The sequence below is a fragment of the Episyrphus balteatus genome, chromosome 3, assembly GCF_945859705.1.
Source record: "Episyrphus balteatus chromosome 3, idEpiBalt1.1, whole genome shotgun sequence".
Taxonomy (NCBI): domain Eukaryota; kingdom Metazoa; phylum Arthropoda; class Insecta; order Diptera; family Syrphidae; genus Episyrphus; species Episyrphus balteatus.
Window position 1 is genome coordinate 7,539,153 of NC_079136.1, and position 24,611 is coordinate 7,563,763.

Sequence of the window (24,611 nt, forward strand, 5' to 3'; positions counted from 1 at the left end):
AAACTGGAAAAATTTTAAAAGTAAAAAATTTAGGTATTTATAATTTATTTTAACTTTGACCTCGAATATCTTTAGAATGGTTAGATTAATGAAAAAGTTAACTGAACCTTTTTTGTGGAGCAATCTGTTTCCTACAAGAATATGTCTTGCGCGTTTGATTATTATAATTTTTCAATTTGTTACAAAATTAAGAACAAAAAACGATTTTTTAAAGATTTTCTCGATTTTTGGACCTCAAATATCTATTAAACGGTTAGATAAACAAAAAAACCTTTTTTGTAGAGCGTTCAATTTCCTAAAAGATTATGTAAAGAAATTTGCTAAGAAGTCAATTAATAAAAGAATGATTTTTTTCTAGTAGAAACTTGATGTAAAATTGGAAAATTGCGAAGCGAAAGACTTTCCCATTAATATAAAGAGTTCATATTTGGTGTGTATATTTTATAAGTGTCTAGCAATCGATTTTTTGGAGCACAAAATCAAAAACGTGAATTTAGATTTTTTTTGACCCACCCTAATACACATCCAAATCCACAAAAATGTTAAAAAAATGATGTCTTTACAACCAAATTACCAATAAAAACAATTTTTTTGACACTAGATCAAAAAAAATTCAAACTTCACATTGAATGCATACATTCATTCAACTTCAAGCTGTGATTCTTGAATTTTATCTTATCATGTCCTTTTTCTTGAATTTTTAAATCGTCCAAAAGTAAGTTTTCAATAGTTAAGTGTAGAATTGTTTCATTTAACCGACGCACAGAGGAGTATTCGACCCCAAAATCCGGTCATAAGTGAAAAAAATAAAAATCGCATTCGACCCGTTATTTTTTGCTTTTCGCATTCCTCAATACCCATGCTAACTAAAACCGGTTTCAAATAATAACTGTTGACCCCCTAATTCCCAAGATCTTAGTCTAAATCTAGTCGATTTTATAAGCTCACGTCACAAAAGCTTATTTTATATACAGAAATTTCCATATATTCCATTGAAAATATATTAAAAATCGAGATGACGAGAGTGCATAGAAAAAAGTGAAAATTAATGAAATTTGCGGCAGAAAAAAAAAGTGTTTTTGTTGTAGTCTCGGGTACGATCGAGCGAAAATTTTTCTTATATAATTAACTGTACATCTTTGTCATCTCATGCACATAAAAAAAATTTCCACATATTTCCACCTTTTTTTTTAATGGAGTTTTTTAGTCTCGATGTATTTTTAGTAAAATTGGCTTTTGTTGCTTAAAAAACTACTTATTTTCAAATTTTTGTTTTCTTCAACCTGAAATATTAACAATATTTAAAAATTTCATGTAAAAATTAATAATATGAATTAAATAAAATTGAAAAAAAAAATTACTTAATTACATTTTTTTTTTAACTAACCCGAAAATTTTTTTCAGTGTGACTTTTAAATACATTTTAAGTTATAAAACAATACTTAAGGACAATTCCAATAAGAAAAACATTAAAAATATTTTTGACCGGATTTTGAGGTCGAATACTCCTCTGTGCGACGGTCATTTTTTAATTGAATAGTTGCCTTTCGTATTTATTTAAGATAAAAGCAAATGGTGTTTTAGAACAATATATTTTTGAAGGTTGTCGAAGGCATTTGATGACGTCAAAGTTATTGAACTCATCAATTATTCTGATACCACAACCAGGATTGGAAAACAACAATTTTACTCTTAATGTTGCTCTGGATTGAATTTCGAATTAAAGCTTTATTTGTCTACTTTAGAAAACCACGACTATCATACATATGTACATATATTCGCTACACAGATTTAATATTAAAATAAATGGCCATTGAATTATGGTTTCAAAATAAACTCAAAAATAATAGATGTCATTTTGGTTACAAATACAAAATTCGATCGATTTAAAATATCATAAAATTCATGTGTAAAACATCGCATATATTATATATTTTTTTATTTTTATTATTATATCGTTATGACAACGAATCATTAATTTTATGATAAGTCATTAAATACAGCTTTTTCTCTTGTACATGGATTTGCCAGGGATAACTCTCAATATTATTTAATTTGAATAAATAAAAAAAAATTATAGTCTATTAAAATGATACTATTTTAAGAACTAAATGATTATTATTATTCGAAATAATCAAATAATAATAACTTTTATTCAACAGAAATTTATTATTATTAGTTTTCACTTAAAAGAAAAATATCATCAAAAGCATTTTTATTTTATTTTATTTAAAATAAAAAACCTTTTCATGGAGAACTTTGTTTACCTTCCGAAACACAAAATTTCAATCAAAAATATTTTATTATGTTCAAAACCAATAATCAAATAAAAAAAAAATATTTCAATAACATCCTCCTTTCTGAAATTCATCAAAAATTAATTTGAAATCAAACAAAACTCATTTCATTTTAATATAACATTTCAATTCAATGCCATTTATTATTGTCTCACTAATATCTCAATAAAATTCTTTGCTTTTCAACAAACTAATGCATATTTTTTTTCCTTAAAATAAAAAATTTGTTTTTTGCATTTTTTCAGTGTCTAAACTGACTGAAAGTCGTCAGCAAAGACTTCGACACTGATCTGATGGGTTAAACATGATAGCATCATGCAAATAAAGTAATAAGCATCAAACTCTTAAAAAAAAAAAATCAGTTCAAAAAACAGAAAAAAAGAAATAATAAAAAAAACAAGAACTTTTACTTCAAATCGCGCAGAATCCCCACATTTGGAAATCAATATCCTTTTATAAAAGGTATGGATACAATATATTTTTATCTGTGTTTTGATGTTCCATAAAAATACAAAAAAAAAAACAAAAAAAACATTAAAGTTCTCTGTTCAATTTGAATGATATGTTCCCTATACATCCCTTTTGTTTCAGTTTTAACCCTTTTAGCTTTTACAATAATTGGCATTCTTTTGTGTCTCTGTTTTTTTCGGAAATTGTTTTTTAAATGGAATGTTTTGAAATTAAAATTTAATTTCTTGTGTTTTTTTTTTTATTTTATTTTTTTCGTTGCAAAAGTTTTATATATAGAATTTTTCTCTAAAGTTTGTGTTAATCAAAAAAAATGCTATGTGTGTATATGCCTAACTGAGGTGGCTAAGTGTAAACAAACATTTAACAAAAGCAATTAGTCTTCGACTTTCGAGGACACAACGACCGACTACGGCTATAAAACAGAAGAATACCCACTCTCTACTCCACTCTACACAAAACAGAGGTGAAAACAAATAAATCCACGTGCTTTTGACAACTACAAAGTGGAACTGGATTATATAGACTATCTTAATTTTATAGCCATTGCTGACACCACCACGGCGAATCCGACAGGGTTGGATTTACTATCAGACTCTGAAGCCCGTTGTTGTCCATGCTTGGTTTCAGTTTGTTAACACAGACATTTTATTTGATAACAATGTTAAAGCACAAAAAGAATCAAATGCAAAATGCTCCAAACTTTTTTAGATAGACGAATTCCAACACTTAGGCTAGGCGCACACATGCGATTTTAGTCGCGCGATTATTCAGTCGCAAAAATGGATCACAAGGATTTCAATGCCTGTGAATAACTGAACACACATGCTTCCCGCGATTAAAAATTTGAAAATTGTGTCTACAGTCATTGAAATTGTTGTCATCTAATTTGCGACTGAATAATCGTGCGATCAAAATCGCATGTGTGCGCCTAGCCTTAATACTATTAAGTGTCGGAAGTTATACGTAAATTTTCAAAATATTATGAATTAATTTATTTTTGCATCCTTATAGGGTTGGGGTCGAAATTCTGTATGTGACAAAATTCGGATTCCAAAATTCTGTATTCCAAAATTCTGTATTTTAAAATGCTGTAAATTCAAAACTCTGGATTTTAAAATTCTGTAAATTCAAAAATCTGTATTCTAAAATTCTGTAAATACAAAATTCTGGATTTCAAAATTCTGTAAATTATCAAAACAATTTTTCTTTTATCATTTACAGAATTTTGAAGTACAGATTTTCGGTATTTTTTTGAAGAAAATGTTGAAGTAAAGTACCTCCCCAATTTATTTGCAAATGACTTACAGCTATTGGATTGAACTTAAATAACATATCTTGAATACCAAAATACTAGTAATAATTAGCTAAGAATCTTCATACATATTTCACCATTTTGTTTTTTTGTTATTTTTTATTTGTTTTTCTCTTTTTTGTAAGGTCTGAAACGAAACTTAAATATTTATATAGAACATAATTTCGTATTCCTTAATTTTTCCTCTGCGTAAACTGTCACATGAGGTTTTATGTAGAACATAAATCCTTAAGTTTCGCTTTACCGAACAGCTTTTATACACTGTTATACTTAATTTGTTAATTGAATAAAAATTGTTTAAAAGTTTAGACAAAAAGGTATAGGTTTGGAATATACAGAATTCCAAAAAGCAGAATAATGGATTTCGAGAATTTTGAAAACAGAATTTTGGATTTACAGAATTTTGAAATACAGAAAAATAGAAAAGCAGAATAATGGAATACAGAATTATGTTCATACAGAATTTTTTATGGATATACAGAATTTTGGTCATACAAATTTAGGAATACAGAATAACGACCCGTTCCCCTTAATATATTATAAGTTGTAACACAGACAAGTTGGTTAAGATAAATTAAAGTTTTTCAAACGGTACGAGACGGTATAATTAAATTGATAAAAAAAATCATAAGAAGAAAAAAAAAAACAGAAAACTTAAATAACGAAAAAAAAAATAAATAAAAAATCTTCATATATTATGTACATACAATCCATGCATTTCAAATGTTCATAAATCAGAGGATTTTTTGAAAAATGTGATACAGTTTTGTTGTTCATTGTAACTTTTTTTTAGCTGTTATTAGTTTTTTTTTTACTAATGGAGCTCATTTTAAGCTGTTCTTATGTTTAAGAATTAATTTACAAGATTTTTTTTTTTCAATGGCATAATTCGAATAATAGTTTCAAGCTTGAAAATCTTATATAAAAATTTATTCAGATAACAAAAATGACTAACATTGTTGATTATAAAATTTTCCAAACACATTTTGGTTTTTTCTGGGTGTCCAAATGAAAATAGTGACATACAATTAAATCAATCAAAATAGATTCAAGAAATCTAGATATTTTTACAGAATTTTGAAAATCATAGGATTAACAGAATTTTAAAATACATAATTTTGGACCAGTGGAATTTTGGAATACAGGACATTGAACTCACAGAAATGTCAAAATATTATGTAAATTTTTTAGTAAGCAAGGCAAAGTAAATATTTGTTAAATTAATTGTCAAAATTTAAATATAAGCGGTCACTGGGGTGTATGTGTAAGTTTTTCTGTAAACAAAGTTTTTAATTTGTTTTCCCATTTTTAGATTATATAGCAAAATCTTTAAAGTCTTAACAAAACTAAAATTAAAATTCTCAAGAATAATTTGAAAAGTTATAAACCAAAAATATGATATATGAAGTAAAATTCAATGAATGCATCCAGAATGTTTTCTCAAATATATCTTTGGTCGAAAAGTGGTTCTAAAAATTTGTGAAATCTTCGAATGATTTATTTTTGTTCATATTTTTTGTACTATTAATGTAAAATTCTCCAAATGGAGCTAATAATTTAGGCTTATTACGATGGGGAAAAAATGCAACGTAAAATGTAATAACTTATAAACGTTGATTTAATGTTGAAAAAACTAACATGGAACATTTGTAAATTAAAATTGAAACAACGTAGAAAATTTGTCCCTGGAAGACTTATGGCATAACTAAGCAGTATTTATTTATTCACATAGTTGAGTGCAAACATCATTTTAATATAAAGCGATTTTGTTTAAAAATATTTTCATACCATAAAATCAACAATATATATCCATCATCTATTTTAAAGGAAGTATTTCACATTTATATGAAAAATTCTTGACGGACATTTTTTCTAACCAATAAAAATTCAACTGTCTAATAACAATATTTTGAGGCCTAAACTTCAAAATCTGTGATGCAAACAACTTTCATGCATAGATATCGAAAATGACTCGATTTTGAATTATTTTCAATTTGCAGAAAAAATTTGTTGAATAGGCATCAACAATAAATAAAAACATATCAAATTTTTCGTAAGTGCCAAAAAAAAACAAAAGGCAAGGAAGCATTGACATTGTTCTAATCGATTTTCATGAAAAAGAGTCACTAATTCTAATTCAAGAATTCTTAAATGAACCAAGAACGATTTTTAATTCATTTTTGATGTTTATTATTCTTTCAAAAAGGCCCCATTACAACAAAGTCCAACCGTTCTCCTTCCTCAAACAATAAATCATCCTTTTCCCCATTCCGTTTATATGAAAACAACATAAAAGTCTGTTTAATACCATATAATATTATATCTACAGATACAGCGACGGAAATAATATTTCAATTATATGCCTTAAATAATTCAACAAACTATTTTTCTATAAAAATAAACGTTTTTTTTTTTTCCTATAATAAATTATTGAAAAATATTCTAACTTGGCTATAAATATCATCGATCATCATATATAGCGTTGTAAAAATTTATAATTGAGTTTATAATTAACCAAATTGAATTGTGTTTTATTTTTTTGTGAGCTCGCTCGCATCGTGTCTTGTTTGCCGTTTTATCCAAGTGGCGCACCCCCCACGCATGTTTTTATGAACCTAAAATATTTTCATTAACATTTAAAATAAAAAGATAAATAAACTTTAATATTCCTTTCCACATAAATACACGAGTCGAGTGTATCTATAGTTTTTTTATTTGATTTGGATTCATAGAAAAAAACTGAAATCATTTTTAAGCGAGACAAAAAAAAAACCAATCCAATAGAATTTTTTTTTTATTTTTTTCTGTAAAATCACTTAAAAACAAAATGTCGACGGTTCCGCCACTTTGCATTGTTACGCCTCCGCGTCCGTGTATGTCCGTTTGGTCGTTCGAAAAAAAAATGTATTTTCATTTTCTAGCATTATTCATCAACAAAATGCTCTTAGCTCCTATTGAAGCCTATAAAGCTGCTATATGGCATTCTATCTCGAGTGAATAGATATTGTGTAGAAGTTTATGAAACAATTTCGATTTTCGTAGGCTAAAGAGGAGATGAATAAAATTCTATCAAAAAGTTCTTTCACAAAAAAAAAATGTATTTAAATTGTTTTGCCAACCAAGAAATGACAGTTTTAGTTTTTTTATTAGGTGACCTTGAAAGAGGCCATTAGTTTATGGTGAAATTAATGTTTAAATTGGTTGTTAAAAAATATAAGTCACACACCGGGTGGATTAATATGTGAACGTGCGGATGCTTTTGAAAATCCTTCATCATATTAATATAATTTGATAAATTAGTTTGATCAAATAGTTTTTAAGTGTGGACAAGTTGTATGACAAGTTGTTATAACTTCGATGAGTAATCAATTTTTCTTTTGATGTTTTATAATGTTTTCATCGTTAAACTTGATATTAAGTTAAATATGTATAAATTAGAAACAGAATTATGATTCAGTGTTCTTTTTTAATTTAGTGTTTCGAGAACACCATATTTTAGGTGTTTGAACAAAATTTCAAAAACTTGTAAGTTTTACCTACTAAACTCATCAATTTTGGAAATAGTTCAATTTTGGCTTAAGTAGCTCATTATGAAATACTTTTTTCTTTAAAGTGTAGGGTTTGAGGTAGAGAATTAGTTGGATTAATTTTAGTTGAGCATTTTTAGGCTAATAACTGCATGGCTGTACTGTACTTGTACTTACAGTAAACATATACGACTTTTTTCTTGTTGCTTCACTTAAGGGGTTTTTATGTTTTCTTAAAATACTGATGGTTCAAAAATTCATCGGAGTAAGTTCATTTTAGGTCACGTGCACCAGGTTGCGTGTTGCGATTCTTTGATCGTCATTGGTTTGTTCTTAGAGCAAGAAATTGTATTTTTTTTATGTTTGTAACCTCATAACTTTGGACTGGGTAAACCAATTTTCATAATTCTTTTTTGTATTCGAAAGCCAGTGCCTGCAGTGCGGTCCAATTTCATTTTCATCCAGTTCTGAGTATAAAATCCATGAGAATACCATAAATCCAAATATCGATCCCAGAAATATTATTTTTTTTTTTCTTTTGATAAAAATGATTATTCAATATATTTTTCGTTTCGGATTTTGAACCAGAATTGGACCCATGACTTCACTAGCTTTTATAGTTTTTTTATTTGATCAATGTGACAAACTTTACAAAAGTGATAGGTCTCCGCCCGCGTAAATTTTAATTGTCACACAGTGTATTTTCTACATTTAAAAGGTCAATTTAAAACAATTTGTACCTGTACCTCACGCGTGGAGTAACCAAAACAAACCCTTTCGGCTGACGGTTTTTTTCCATTTCAATAAATTTTAGTTAAATTTTTTACCAATTTCAACTAACATTTACCCAACTTTTGTTTTAACAACAACATATTGTTTTCAATATTATATTCTAATATATGTAATATTATTTATTTCCAAACCAAACGAGGTATTTCTTTATGTAAATCGATTGAAAATTGACTGGAAGACCTCTATCTAAATTCGATATATTAAAAAATTTGAAAATAAGGTCTCAATTTTTGGTTATTTATTGGAAATTTAGCTCAAATTAATGTTGTCGACTCAAGGTCTACAAAGATTTAAATCCAGTACATATAGGCGAAAATTGATATACTGTCCAATTCATTTAGCGGTGTCGTAATTCTTTGAAAGCTTTCTATCATCATAATGACACCCAAAATGTTTCAAAACAAATAATTAAACAATTTAATCTATTTTGTTTTTACTTTCAGGTGAATTTTTAAAATTCTTGTTTTTAAGCATTTCCAATGTTATTAAAAACTTAATGGAATGTACTAAATCTACTAGAGCGATTCTCTTCAAACTTTATAGTTAACAGTCTTGGGTGATTCCCTAGAGGTTAAATTGGTTTTTTTTTAAGACCAAAACTAACGGTACCTGCCATATAACGGAAATAGAAAAGCAAATTTTTTTTCGAAAACAGCTCTTACGATTTTAATTAAAATTTTTTGTGTATAGTACCTAAGAGCCAACTTTTGAAATAAAAAAATTTTTTTTTACACCGTTATTAACGGTACCTGCCATACAATGGGTTTTTTGCTTTCTAAAAAGCAAACAAATTTTAGAAAATTTTCAAAAAACACAATTTTGGATTTAATAAAATATTTCAAATTTTCTTTTGAAAAATCAATTTTTTGATAACGCGTTTGTGAAAAATTTTGAAATTTCGTTTTTATATGTAATTTAATTATTTCTTCAAAATGGCCTACCACCTTTTTCTTGAAAAATGTTAGAAAATTTGTACATATATAAAAATTTATTTTTTACTTGCTCTATAGGGCAAGTATTGGTTTCGTGTCGAAAAAAAAAAATTGAGGTTTTAATCAAAACCAACATTACGATGATGGAGAATTCCGAAAAAGTGGGTCTCGCAATTCCGTCCGTGCGTCTGTGCGGTTGTGCGGTTGTGCGTCCATCTGTACACATTTCCACAGCCTAAACGGGTGGACGGATTTTCTTCAAATTTGGTACAGATGATTTTTATGGAATTCTGAAAGTTGGTTTTTTTTTGTTTTTTTCTATCTCGTATAGAACGTATACCTCCCATACAAAAAAATACGATATTGCAAATTTCTCGAAAACGGCTCTAACGATTTTGATTAAACTTTGTTTGTATACGTAATATTTAAAGCAGTGGAAATAAAACTGCATTTTTATTTTTTCTCAAAAAAGTCAAATAACAAAAAAAAATTTTTTCATTTTACAAAATTTTGCCCTAAATGTCGGCTCCTCCCCAATATCTTTTTTTTTTTAATTTAGAGGCAGCTTTTAAAATCTACAAGTAGACTAACATAAAAGTGCTTTGAACTGCAAGAGCAAGTACGTGCGACCCCAGTCGTGCATTTTATTTAAAAAACGATTCCAACGATTTTCGAAAAAAATTTTCTAAAAATTCCTTTTAATTTCATTTAAAACGCTGTTTAATTAATTATAAAAACAGATTTAATTTTTTATTTTTTTTTTTTTTATTTCTTGAAAACTATCTAATTTTTAATAATTTTCTTGAATAAAAAGCTTTAACATAAAAGTTTCTTTAATCATAAGAGCAAGTACGTGCAACCCCAGTCGTTCATTTTAATTTTTGCTTTCTTCCTTCTTGATGTTTATTCATATTAATGTTTTCAATGTAATGGTACCTATTGAATTGAACGGTTTGATTTGAATGTTTCTGTAAGTTAGTGGCACCTTTATGCCACTTTTGTTAAAATATCCTTATTTTCAACGTTTTTTCAATACATTTCTTAAAGCTTTTTAAATTTATGTTTTCGTTTGTTAATCTGGTAGTTATTAGCTTGTTTTGCTCATACAATGATCTATTTTTGTGTTTATTTCTAATTGAACGACGAATTCGTTTCACCAAACTAATTTCAATTTAAGTGTTATAAAGATTAGTTAACGAATAATCCTCTAAGAACCTGAATTAAAAAAAAAATGAATACCTAGTACTAAACATAGCCGTTAGTAAAATTTATGACATTCTTCAATTTTTCGTGTTATTTGATATTGTCAAGTAAAACATTTTTGTTTCAAATCAAATGAAAAACGTCCTTTGAAGAATTATAAGATTTATTTATTTTTTTTTTTTCTTGTATTATCCTCAACATCATATTTACTTGGCTTGTTCTTGTCATATACCTTCATTCCACGCATTATTGTGTTTCAAAATTCTAACATTTTCAAAAACCTTATATTTTAATATATCTCGCAATATCGATTTAAGGAATTCAACATCCCTTAAATCCCTCCTAAAGCTTTTCTGTTATATATATTTTTTTTTTTTATTTACTTAAACTCCAACATGAACAGAAAAAAAAATTGATAAAATTCAAATTGTATCCATTATTCAAACAGTCAAATGTCATGTCGAAATCTTACTTCCTGCTTTTGAGGTAGGTATGAGTATACAAAAGAAAAACAAAAAAAATGAAAAAACATGATGTACAAGGAGCTTATCGCTGTTGTAGCTGCTCTTCATACATAAATTTATTGTGTGTATGGAGGTTGTGTAGCAAGGTATATATACCTAAAGGCATAAAGAAACAAATCTAACCAACCACTCTCTGCCAAAAAGAATTCCTCCTCGTTACTTTTATGCAAGAAAATAAAGCAACAAAAAAAAAAAAAAAGAAGAAACAAAAATTCCTAAAGCCAATTTAAATTTTGGCAAAAACCATCGAAAGTCAGTCAGTTTTCGGCTCACGATGCCATGTAAATCTGCGTTTTCTCGTAGGTATATCCTCGTATTTTGCTCGTAGATATTAACGCCACACATTTTTGTATTGAATTAAGCATAATATTCACTCTCAATGTTGTATGTTTGTATGTCGACATACCAACATATAAATATGTGTGTATTCTAACCGAATTACAAAAGACAAACAAAAATGAAAAATTAGAAAACAACGAAGGCAAAAAAAATATGCAAAAATAAAAAAAAAATAAACCAAACCTATCTTTCGGTATGCATTCAAATTCAAAATCAGTGAAAAGAAATGAACAGCAACTAGGTACAACAACAACAACAAAGAATGAAAACGAAGAACCGAGAGACAAAACTTTCAATTTTTCATCTAGCAAAGTGCCAACATTCTAGTTCCGCCGCCGCCATTGTAAAATATTTGTTTGTACTATTTTCTATTTTTTTTTTATTTTTTTTGGTCTGTTTGTCTGGCAGGGACATGCACATGATTCATGTTTGTAGCCAAAGGATAGCCGGTAGTGGCCTACATAAACATACATAAGTACACTACAAACTTTATGTACCTATATTTTATACTTGTTTTTTTTTTGTGTTTTGATAAATTTCTAGATTTAATTTAAGAATTTTAAATTTTGAAAAAAAAAAATTTTTTAATATTATGGTGGATTGAGAGAATTACTTAAAGCAATTTGAAAATGATTAATGTTGTAATAATTTTCGATTAACCAAGAAAATACTATAAACAAATAAACAAAAGCATCATTTATTTCAATGAACACAATAACGGATTTAAGTTTGCCTTAACAGGAATCCCGAAGGATTTTAATCCTTGTGCGAAATTTTTATTTCCCGGAAGTGTGATTTATATCATGAATCATGGATATAATGAATGGAATGTTTTTCTTGGATTTTGTTTTGAATTAATGAAACTATATATACGCTCAATTAGAGAGTATTAGTTATATGTCTCTATTTTCGATTTTAAAGTTTAGCAATAATTTAATAATAAACTGTCCGTAATTATTGTACAGAATTTACTCAGACTTTTATAACACCAAGAGTAGAATTTGTCTATTTATTAAACTGTTCATAGAAAATATGCCAACTCCATTAAAAGTAAAGTAGTTTCTGCGAATATATTTCAAATTTTTATTTATTTTCTTTAGTTTCCTCAATAGAAAAATGGCTATCCATAAAAAAGGAGCCATGGATTGGAAATTTTTTTTCCACGGGTGGGGCACTACGAAAATTTCGAATTAGTTATTAATTTTATCGAAACAAAAAACAATTCTAGCAACATTAGCATTAAAACAAAACTGGAGTGAAACAACAAATTGGTTCAGTCTTTGACGAGATTAACTAAAAATATGTCAATTTTCGCAAAAAAAAAAAACGGAAACGCTATATTTCCGCTATCCGATTTTGTTTAGGAACATTGAAAACATCACTTATCAAACTACCTACATCAAATTTAATCAAAATCGTTTTCTAAAAAGTTGCAATATTTCGAAAAGTCATATGGGAGTTATCTACCTGCTCCCAGATAGATATTCCAATTTTTTTTAAATCAACTTTTTGAATTTTTGAATGCTAATTGTGATTCGTTTGTGACAGTAATAAAAAGTTTAGTGACTCGCTAGTTTTTTAGTTTTTAACAAATTAAAAAAAAAGTGAAAGTAAGCCATTTTTTTTTTCAAAACTGAAGTAGTATAGTTTTTTTTTTATATTCATTCGATTAGAAATCTTTTGTGACCTGAATATATCAATAAAGTCGTTTGTGACAACTTAGTTTTCGAGAAAAATAAGAAAAACTAATTAAATTTCACCACACTTTTTTTTAAATATGTTAATAACTAAAAACCAGCGAGTCACAAAACTTTTTAATGCTGTCACAAACGAGTCACAAATGATTGGCATAAAAAATTCAAAAAGTAGATTTAAAAAAAATTGGAATGGCTATTCGGGAGCAGCTGAGTTATCAGCTTAAAAGTAGATATTAAAAAATAAAAAAATTTGTCTTCGAAATCGCACCAGTTTCAATCTAACCCATCAATCCGTTTAGTCCCTAGCTCGATGTACAGATGAATGCAAAAACAGAAAACCATTTTTTTTAAAACATCTTCTTGATTATAACATCAAAATTTTTTATACGCGAAGCCCATTCTTGTTCTATAGAGCAAGTAAAAATAAAATAAAAAATCATTCGATTTTTTTCTTTTTTTTTAACTTTTTGTTGGTGAAAATAGGATCTAAATTTCACATTCAGTAAGAATACAAAACACACTACTTTATTTCGAAATTAGATGCCCAGCTTCCATTTCAATAAAGTACACTTTAGTAAAATTGATTTGGTTCCCGCTGAGTTAGAACTAAGGCCCTCAGTGGACTAAGTTCTCGGGGACATTATTTCTTTACACTGCCTATGTCAGACCTGGATATAAAATAAAGTTATTTTTATGAATGTGTCTGGTTTGTTAATATAATAATTCTCATCCGTTAAACATAAAAATAAGGTTTTCCATTATTTCCTGATTAAAAATAATTTTCCAAAATGCACATCAATTTCAATACACAATTTCTATTCTGAAACAAAAACCTCTCAAAATTATATTAGGCAACAAAACAAAAGTTTAGTTTTATTTAACTACTAAAAAACTGTAACTATCAACGTCAAGCACAAATAATCACACATGCTACAAAAAAACATGGTTTTCCTCCTTTGCAGATAAAAACCACCTTTTTGGTTTTGAAAAATTCTATGATTTATGTGCGGTTTTCGTCAATGTGATGATGGCCAAACAAAAACATCTGGCGAGTAAGACGAAATAACAAACTATTCATCAGTCTGCATCAGCATGTTTTTTTGCTCATAAAACTATATGTTCATACTTCATAAAGATTTTAAGATGACTTTGCCTGTGTGTAGGTGGAAGGTGTCGCACCTGTGATCACTTAATTAATCTATTCTAAACATTAAAGTCTCTGAAATTGGCATTCCATTTAAATTTAGTTCGTTAAACCCAAACACGAGAAATTGTCTTAAAATATAAGTATACGCATGTTTGAACAATAAACTTAAAAATAATTGAGGTATTAAGGGCCAATTTTTCAATAGTCAGTTAAACAGTCAGTTAGTACTTATTCCTAAGGATAGAGAAAAAATCAATTTTTCAACAGGCAGATATAGCTTATTCCTAAGAATAAATATATCTGCTTCTTTCAGAGACGAATAAAATTATTCTAAGGAATAATCTCAATAAAAATATTGTGTCAGTTGTCAAAGCTGTTTTGAAAGAATTTTGAAAAAAATACAGTGGACAACAAGAAAACAAAAACAATCATGTATAAAAATGACGTTTAATTTTAAATATTTTTGAATTTGACAATTTTTTTTCGTTATTCTGTAGAATAAATTATTCTTGATTGAAAAATTCAATATTTTTATCTGATTGTTTATGAGCCTAATAAGTTTATTCGTCGAACAGTTAACTGACTGTTTATTAGAAGATTGAAAAATTGGCTCTAAATCAAATAAATAATTAATACTAAGGATGAATCATTTTTGTATGAGAACGAATAATTTTAAAAATAAAAATAATATTTACTGGTTTCTAAACATAAAATTTTAAAATAGTCCTTGAATTTTAAGTTTAGTTATCAGAGTTTACGATATTTTTATATTTCAGTCATTAGGTATTTGATAGTTTTACCTGGAATGTTTTCTGGGAGTTTTGAAATTAGTGACTCATAGATTTTTACATTGTATTTCAAAATTTTAACTTTTCCAACATTTTTTCGAAATGGTGAATTTGGTTGGAAGATGTTTTTGTGCTTCAAGGAGGAAAAACTCTACAATTTTGTATTTAACAAAAAGTGTTTATAGCTGACCCTTTTTTCAATCTAAAAATTTTCATCTCTAAAATACAAATAAGTACTCGGCAACCCTGTTCAATTGCTAAGAAAAAGCAAAAAAACACTTATTTTTCTGCCGAAATGTATTATATTTGATCAAGTAATAAACATCAGAATGTAGCTTTATTTAGAAAATGTCTGGTTACATCTCTTAAAACTGAAGTACTCGGTAACCCGACATAGCTTGAATTTTTCAAACATTTGAGTATGGTGGTTGCTGGTGGTTGCTGTTTTCACACTTCTTGTATGAAACCAAATAAATAAATACCTACCTTGTTAAAGCTGGAAAAAGGGATTCTTCACTATAAACTCATTAAACACTGAATTAAATTTCTTTCAACCTCCTCTTACTTTTTATTTAACTCGAAATGTACCAACCAATTTCTTGCATTACTGAAATTCTCACCAACATTTAATTCAATAAAAGAATTTATCTCCTTTCCACCAATTCTATTAAACACAATTTTTGTCCATCAATTTGAATTCCTTAAAATCAGTGGTCACTGGGGCGTATGAGTAACTTTTTTTTTATTGACAATTTCCAATAACTTTTTCTACAATACTTTTATTCGAAATTTCATGCATAAAGTGGTGAAATATTGAAAGCCTTAATTGTAGATATGATTTAAGTTCTTATTCCAAATGGAAGTAAAAAAAAAAAATTAAAGAATAAAAGAATTTTGAAAATGGACAGTAAATTTTGTTTGTGAAAAACTAACAAGGAACACATACCCATTTCCAAAAAACAGCAGCAAAAATAATTAATTTATAGGTATCCTTTTTAACTTTTATGTTTCACTACCTCTTTTATTTGTTTTGTAGTTTTTCATAGATATCTACTACAGATTCTCCAATAAACTATCAAAATTGCATTCAAGGAATGTTTCAACTATTTTTTTTTTTTGCAAAACATTTTGTTTTTCTTTTTTTTTTTTTGTTGGTTGTTTCTGTTTTATTTAGTTAGCAAATACGAAAAAGTGTTTTATTATTTTCATGTTCTTGTATCTGACGGACGCAATCATATATACCCCAGTTGAAGGGTGCCCCGAATCCGTATATCTCGGAATATATGTTTGCTTCTCGAGATTATGCTCGTTGCACAGGCACACACATGTTTCAACACTAATGAAATTTCACTTTAATTAATGCAAAACATCCATGTTACTATACAACTAGTTTTTATTTTATTATTTTTTTTGCAAATTTTTCCTATGAAAAAATATACAGAGTCTATATACTACCCCTCTCCTATTTGAAAATAAACAAAATTAGATTTTATTTTCAGAAAAAAAAAATTCTGTTTTTTTTTTTATTTTTCATTTATTTTAGATGTAAAAACTACAAACTATCTTACATGTGAAATTTAATTAATTTACAATCTCTGGTTGTGTGTTTGTATTTTGTCTATTTTTTGTTTCTATTTGAAATGTAGGTTCAAAGTGGCCTTCATTTGCCATTGGCTGGACTCTCGCCACCCAGAGTTTTGATGTGTAGTGCCTCTATGGGTGCAGAAGGATCAGTTACATTGCAATTAAGAGAAGCTATTCATTCGTCAGATTCCTCATCGGTCGATGGTTATTCATCTTTAGACAATGCCCTCACAATTGGTTATCCCGATCCGGACATGCTAGCCGATGTTCTAGGTTCGCTACAAACCGCCTGTAAGTATTTTATAACAATTCAATTATAATAGACAAAGTATTTTGGAATAAATCCTTTGTGTATCCTTTGCAGCCCTTAATAATAACTCAAATAGTAATAACACAATGATTAGTGCCATTACTTTGGAGAATGTGGATGGTAGTAAACTCAATGATATCGGTTCAGCAATCAGCAGTACCCCAAATAATAATAATAACAATAGCAATGGTGGCAAGAGCAGCAATAGCAACAGTAGCAACAGCAATAACAACAGTAAGACCTTCAACAATAACAGCCTTATTAGCTGTAGCAGTAATATATCGCTGAATAGTCCGATTAGTGGACAGATAATCAGCATTACTGGTGGTAGTAGTAGTGGAAGCAGTGGCAGTAGCAGTAATTGTAGTACAACCAGTAATAGCAGTTGTAGTAGTAGCAGTAATGAGAGTATATCAAATGTATCAGTTCCTGGATCTAATCCACCGATTGTAAAGAAACAAAGACCCAAAACATCATCCCCCACACGACATGGACCCCAACAATGTCAGGTAAAATTCAAATGATTTTTTTTTTTTTTTTTTTGTTTATTTGGTGATTGTTTGTGATAATTTGTTGATGCAGCAGGTAAATACCTATCAAACTGTGTGTCATTGATTATATTAAATGTGTTTGAAAGCAATTAGAAGCAAATAAAAAGTTTGTGCGCTAGTCTTTAGTAGTAGTAATGACCATTTTGTACATAAATATTTTGAAGGATTTGGCAAAAGTTTAGATTAGCATAAATTTTCCAAACGTTGGAAAATTAACTATCTGAAAACATTTTTAGCAAAAAAATAAGGCAGGACATTGTAAGTGTTTCCGTTATTTTAAATTTTTTGTTCTAGTGTAAGTCATTTTTTACCGACTTCCAAAAAGGAGGAGGTTTTCAATTCGCCTGTATTTTTTTTTTTAATGTTTTTTTTTATGTTTGTTACCTCATAACTTTGGACTGAGTTAACCAATTTTGATAATTCTTTTTGTATTGGAAAGCTGGTGGATGCAATGTGGTCCCATTTTTTTTTTTCGTTCAGTTATAGCTATAGGAACTATTAGAAAAACCATAAAACCCAGTTTTGATCCATGGAAGTCGGTTTTGTTTTTTGATAAAAAAGATTATTATAACAATCCCCTTCCCGTTTCAACTTTATATTGCTTATGTTCCATTTTTTAGGGCGCCATCCACTTCATGTCGAAATCCACCATTTTAACTTGTTTGCGTTTAGGTCTTTATATCCGATATTATTTCTTTAAACGAAAAAGTTGTTAGATCAGAGTTGTAAGAAATATTTTTAACTTTTTTTCTCAAAGTTAATGTTCATTTTTTTAACGTTTTTTTACCTAATTCCTGGTATCTTTCTCAGTGCTTAGGAAAGTTACATAATCTGTTGTGATCATAAATATTGTAGAGCATCGAATTTTAAAATAATCTTTTAAAAATCATGTTATTTTCTGAACAAAGTATATTGGAGCTTAAGAAAAAAAGTCCATTAGTAGGTATGTTTCAGCAAAATTTTGCAAAAATTAATTTACAAACTCAAAATTTTGATTATAAAAATAATTTCAAAAATCTAGATTGAACAGTTTTTTTTGTTAGAATTTTACGTTATTGGTTTTTATTTTTGTTTTAGTAGAATCATTTGATCCCAAAAATCTTCCCAAACACCTTGTTTTTAGTTCTAAAAAAAATCATACTTGCTGTATTTCGTTCCATAAGCCGCTTGTTTTTCATTACATTTTATATTATTATAATTGCGTACATATTATTTTTGAACTGTGAATATTTTTAAACTTGGTAAAAATTCAAAATTTGATTTTTTTTTCTCTTAAAAACGAAGTTATAGTAAAATATTGCAAATTTGTTTAATAAACTTTAGCCGTGTTTTATTAGTAACGCAGTATAAAGCCTGCACTATAAACAACAACAAATGATTACTAAGGATAAACAAAGTATTCAATTGTTGTGGTTTACAAAGAAATTTTTTTGTTAACTTAAACATTTTTGACTCTTCAACAACAAATGATTTTATTAATAAATAAATAAAAAATTGTAGGTATGCTGTCGTTTAGTGCATGGAATTTTTACTCATAAAAATACTGAGTTGCCACAAAATCACTGCTTTTGATGTTTTTAGTAAATAAACTCTTGAGGGATGATTTTTGTTAGGTGCAATAGTTTCAAAAGATATTGCGTTTCAAAGAAAGGTTGGTTTGGTAAATATGAGTGTTTTTTTAGTTCATTTATCTTCTTCCCCATAAAGTCTGGTATTTTGTTTTGTTTTCAATTTTCAAATTAATTTTGTTCGTAAAAAATATGTAAAAGGAGTAGATTCACAAGTGAAAGAGATTTCCGTACATTTTGCACGTGAACTTTTTCACGTCGTGAAGCAAAACTCTCACTTTTTTTCAATACGAAGGTTCGCAGGAACGTTCACGGGTGACCAAAAGAAAATGTATGGATTTTTTGCACGACTTACATTTTGATTATAAAATAAAGGAATTCCGCCGTCCTGTGATTCGTGTAATCAAAGCATCAAACGTTAAATATTAAAGTTTGTAAAAATCAAAACATTTATTCATTACAAGGCTCCTTCACATTTACTCATATTATCATATTTTACCAAAAAATAGAAGGGAACAAAGTTTCAGATATCAGTTTTTGTAGATTTCACGTTTTTTTTTACTTGTATTTTTTGTGTGCTGATTTTTTGAAGAAAGTTCTTTCGTTTTAACAATACATTATCTGATAATTACAAAGTAGCAGAAATCACATGTTAGCGCCAAAAACTTGTTCTTATTTAGGGTTGAAATTGATTTACGCTGCTTTCAACTGCGTCATTTAACTTGTTATCGGTCCCTCTGTTCACTGCGTCGACCCCAATCCTCCATCTGTTGCCTAGCAGCCTAAAATATCAATGTCCGTTGTACAATTTTACATGAGTTTGCATGATTTTCCATGATTTGAAGCCGTTTTTATAAATACCACAATTTTTCAGATTCGTAGTTTTGGCTTTGTGCCGACGATATATACCTACTATGAAATGCGGTGAAGCAATTGCTTTTAGGGCTCTTAGCTGACACCGGACTAGAAATTTCAGTAAAGCATGCGCTCATTCCGAGAATAATTTCTTGAAGAACTTTTTAAATTCTTATTTACGGATATTGACCTATACTTGAAAATAAAGTTGTTAGTGAATGAAAGTAGCATCAGTTTGAAAGTAGTATTTCTTGATGATTATAAGAAATTTTACTACTTCTTGTGCAATCCTTTTTAGGATAAAGTTTACATCCGATTAGGCGAAGGTTAGAGAGTCAAATTTACTAGAGCTCTGAAAGAGGTCTTCTCCTAAAAATCTTTAGTTCCTCAACTATTTTTCGATATTAGTTTTAATGCCAGAAAACATATTAAGGAAAGTGCCAATTTTTCGACTGTGAAATATTTATTGTTTACACTATTCAGAGTGCTCTTTAATTTTAAACTTTATATTTTGTAAATCTTCAATCATTGCATAAATTCTGTTATAATAAATGTTTAAAAACAATAAATGCTGTGGCGTCCATAAGTTTACAGCTTAATCCGAAACTATTCGTTCAAAACACGTGTAAGACCATTAAAAAATATGCCAAATGTTCATACTCAAATATTTATTTCTGATTCACTTTAATTGTCCTTAGCTAAATCAACAATTTTCCAACTATAAATCTCATTTTTATCATCGAATTTTTAGTGTTTGTAGTAGAGGTCCATTAATTGCGCATTACTTACGTTGTTGTCCTACAAAATTTAATGACTTTGTCGACTGTTTACAAAATATCTCGCAATCAAACACACTATTAAGTATATTTTTCCACATCTGTGTTATTATTTCTTTCGACTTTTATTACTTTACTCAAAAATAAGTAAAAAAAAATAATTATATGATTCCGTGTGAATGTTCAACGAACTCAAAGCAAAATACTCATCAAAGTCGCCCCCTCCTCCTCCTCCTCATCTTATAGATTTTCATAAAAACCTTATACAATTGACGCAGAGGTATAGACGTTACATAAATACATTGCAGATAAAATATTTTTAAAAGTTCAAACAAAAATATTGAGCCAAAAATAGTGGCAATATGTACGTTTTACGTATACGAAAAAAAGCATTGCACAATTTTGCAAAAACGTTCTCGCGCGCCCATCAACCGTCCAGTCCAATCCATCAATTTTATCTTTCAACTATTTGCATTTTCAGGTTTGCAGTAAAGTATTCGGAAATGCATCTGCCTTGGCCAAGCACAAATTAACGCATAGCGATGAGAGAAAGTATGTCTGTGTGATGTGTTCAAAAGCGTTCAAAAGACAGGACCATTTGTGAGTACACACAAACAATTATATTGCATTGATGCGCCACGTGCTGAACTCAAAATTCATGCCAAATTAATAATCAAAAATTTTTTTCTTTTATTGTTGTCTAATAATAAATTAGAAATGGTCATATGATGACTCATAGAAATAAGAAACCATACGAATGCAAGGCTGAAGGTTGTGGCAAGTCATATTGTGACGCAAGATCATTGAGACGACACACTGAGAACCACCATAGTGGACTGGCGGCGGCTGCAACTACCCCACAGAATCAATCATCATCCCTATCGCCGTCAACAGGACCGCCAACAGGACTAAGTTTGTCACCAGCAACTGCCAGTGGTAAAGTTAAAAACACCTTACTTTCATTCTTAGAAAAGTTATATTAATGATTTCCTTTTTTTTCTTTCAAAGGAGACGCAAGTTCACCCCACGGAGCAAACTGTATTCAGTACACAACTATGGGGGGCGGTGACGATGGCAGTGGCAGCAATAGCAACAGCTCTGTTAAACAATCCTCGTCAGCTGTAAATGTATCAGTTGTGTCATCATCGACACAAGCTAATTCTTCATCTTCGCAATGTTATTCAGTGACGTCTTCACCTGCTTCTTCACCATCGTCGAATGCTTCTTCAGTAAAATCAATTGCTGCTAGTGAAGGACTCACCAGGCAGCAACTAGATCTCATTAGCCAAATTATGCAACAGACGAAGCAGGGCAACACCCAATTGACTGTTGCATCAACGAGTGCGAATTTGAAAATAACTAATCAACCACCGTCACCCCATCAGAGCAGCCAGGCCCAAAGTACTCAGCATCAATTGCAGAGGCCACGGACATGGAATATGCAGGTAAAGTTGTGGTTATTGATGCATTTAGTTTACAAAATTTCAGCTATGCGGAAGACAATTTCTTCTCGGAATTTCTCAATTGGTTCTCAAAGACATCTCGAAAAAAACATACCAATTTGTTAACAAAAATTTATGTATTGAATATTAGGTAGTTTTCAGGTTAACAGGTTTCTAAAATGACCTTATGCGGTATGACCTTCCATGAACTAAACTCAATCAACCTTCTTTCCATTTATTATCTCCCGAATGAAATCTCAAGCACTTTTCGTTTCCACAAATTGTTCCTGGAAAAAGATGTAATCAATATGAATTGGATTCAATTGGCAAGCTTAGACAAAGACAACCATCAACCGCTACCTACATATAGCCTGAAAAATTCTTAATTCAATTCTTCTTTTCTGCATGCTTTTCAAAAAATATTTGGGATCCCATTACAAGAAAAAAATCGTTTTTGGGTTACCTTTCATTCTTTTTTAAATTTTCTTAAGAAATCCAGTTGAAGATGTTCGCTTTTATAGAAAAGAAGCTTGAAGGTTGATTTATTTAAACAAAGAAATATACTTCAGGTAATTCTGGAGAATTTAAAACCTACAATATAGAACACATGACAAATGTCACAGTAAAACTGAGCGTTTTATGAGCTGTTGATTAAAAAAAACCTCTTAACCGAGTGTATTTTGATAATTCTTCTATCGATTACGGAATGTCAAAATAAATTTACAAAGTGATAAAACTGTGACTGTCAGGGGCGTACACTCCCTTGGGGCAAGCGGGGCGACGCGTCGCACACTGGGGATTTTGCGGAAAAAAGTCCAAAATTTAATGTTCCTCGGAGAATATTTCAATAGTATTTCTAAATTCTAGAATAAAATCTGAATCAAAATCAGAAAGAATTACTAAAATCGGACTTGTAGTTTACTTTTTAGAGCTTTGTAAAGGGACAAGTTGTTGAAAGTATAAAAAACGAAGTGAAAATACCCTCAAATTAAAGCTGTGTAATTTTTTTTAGCTTGAGCCGACTCATACATTTTTATTATTCCGTAAAGAAGCCATCGTTTGTCTATTGTAAATCGAAGAAATTATTAATTTTAAAGATGTTAATTATTTTATATAATTATTTAAAGAAAAGAGAAAAATATGGCTTGATTTTTTCATATTTTTGTATATATAATTTTAGCTACACTTGCCTACAGTTAGAGACTATTAAAAATTTTTTCCTTATGAAATTCCCTTTCGATGAAGACCAAATTTGGGTGCCACCAGGTGCCACTGCGTTTTTTATTGGTAATTGAAAACTTCATTTGGTCGCAAAAATCATTTTCTTAAAAATTACTTAAAATAACAAAAAAATATTAAAAATCAATGGTAATACTTACAGTTATAAATGACACTTTTTTTAAAAGCCAAAATATTAGGCTTAATTTGAACTTTTAAATTAAGTTCTTTAAGTGAATTGTTTTTGAAATAATCGATTTCAAAGTCAAAATTTTGAAAAAAAAATTTAAAAAAACATATCCAATACTATTTTTGACAAGGCTGGGGATTTGAATTCAATTTGAATAATGAAGAACACTGCCTTAATTAATTCCTTACCAAACACTGAAAACCATATGTTTCTATGCCTTCTAGTTTTCGAGAAAATTGAAAAGTAAAAAATCTCCTTTTTGTCAGATTTTTGTTTTTTTGGCTGCAAGCTTGAAATTCTTATCCGAAAAGACAAATAGAGAAAATAAAATTAATTCGTAACACATTTTTTTACAAATCTACTACAATAAAATTACATTCGATTTTTTGAACTTGGCTCAGAAAAATTAATTTTCGTTATATGTAACTGAAATGTATGTACATAATATATTGAAAACTATTCAAAATAAAAACGAGTGAAAAGGGATTATGCGTCTTATTATTATACATTTTATTAATAATGGGAATTTTAAGCATTTCATGCGAAGATCTAAGCAGAAATCTAATGGAATGTCTCAAGATTTAAATTGAAATTATTATTGAAAAATACAGATCATCTGACCCATTCCTTTATTAAGAAGAATCAGAGTCATTTAATTGAGGAAAAAATGGCTCTCTTAAAAGAATAAACTTTTGAAAAATTTGTATAAAAAAATGAAAAAAGTGTGTTTTTTTTTTTAATAATTTTTAACTATAATTTGGGTTTTTTATTTTGCGTGGACGTGGACCTCGACAACAGTACTACTATGAGTTATTCTTTTCCATTTAATAAATCGGTGAGGTGGTTCCAATAATACAAAAAAATTTTAAAAAAATGCTATAAGTACAAGTAAATTGAGAATCGGAATTCTTTATTACTCTCACAATTTTTTTTAAAAGGGCGTGGCAGTGGGCGGAAATGAATAATAATAATTTCTTACGACGAAAACTGTCATCCCTGAAAATTTCATCCAAATCTATTCAGTGGTTCAGTTTTTATTTAATTTTTTCCGCACTCCCATACAAATTTCCCCAGTGTGCCCCGGGACA

At 28.8% G+C, this 24,611-nt stretch overlaps 1 protein-coding gene across 7 annotated transcripts in view; it reads left to right on the forward strand.

Moving 5' to 3' along the window:
* Positions 1 to 24,611, forward strand: part of LOC129915428 (uncharacterized) — an 83,160-nt gene that overhangs the window by 48,070 nt on the left and 10,479 nt on the right. For 5 of the 7 annotated variants that reach the window (XR_008772302.1, XR_008772303.1, XM_055994956.1 and 2 more), the window contains exons 3-7: positions 16,676 to 16,904; positions 16,978 to 17,432; positions 21,155 to 21,273; positions 21,389 to 21,609; positions 21,682 to 22,118. Coding sequence is in view for 5 of the 7 variants with exons in the window: in XM_055994956.1 (XP_055850931.1) it covers positions 16,676 to 16,904; positions 16,978 to 17,432; positions 21,155 to 21,273; positions 21,389 to 21,609; positions 21,682 to 22,118 (1,461 nt within the window). In the remaining 2 variants the exon portion in view is untranslated. Of the gene's footprint in view, positions 1 to 2,542; positions 2,760 to 16,675; positions 16,905 to 16,977; positions 17,433 to 21,154; positions 21,274 to 21,388; positions 21,610 to 21,681; positions 22,119 to 24,611 lie in introns of all 7 variants that reach the window. The other 2 variants (XM_055994961.1, XM_055994960.1) reach the window with 1 other exon arrangement.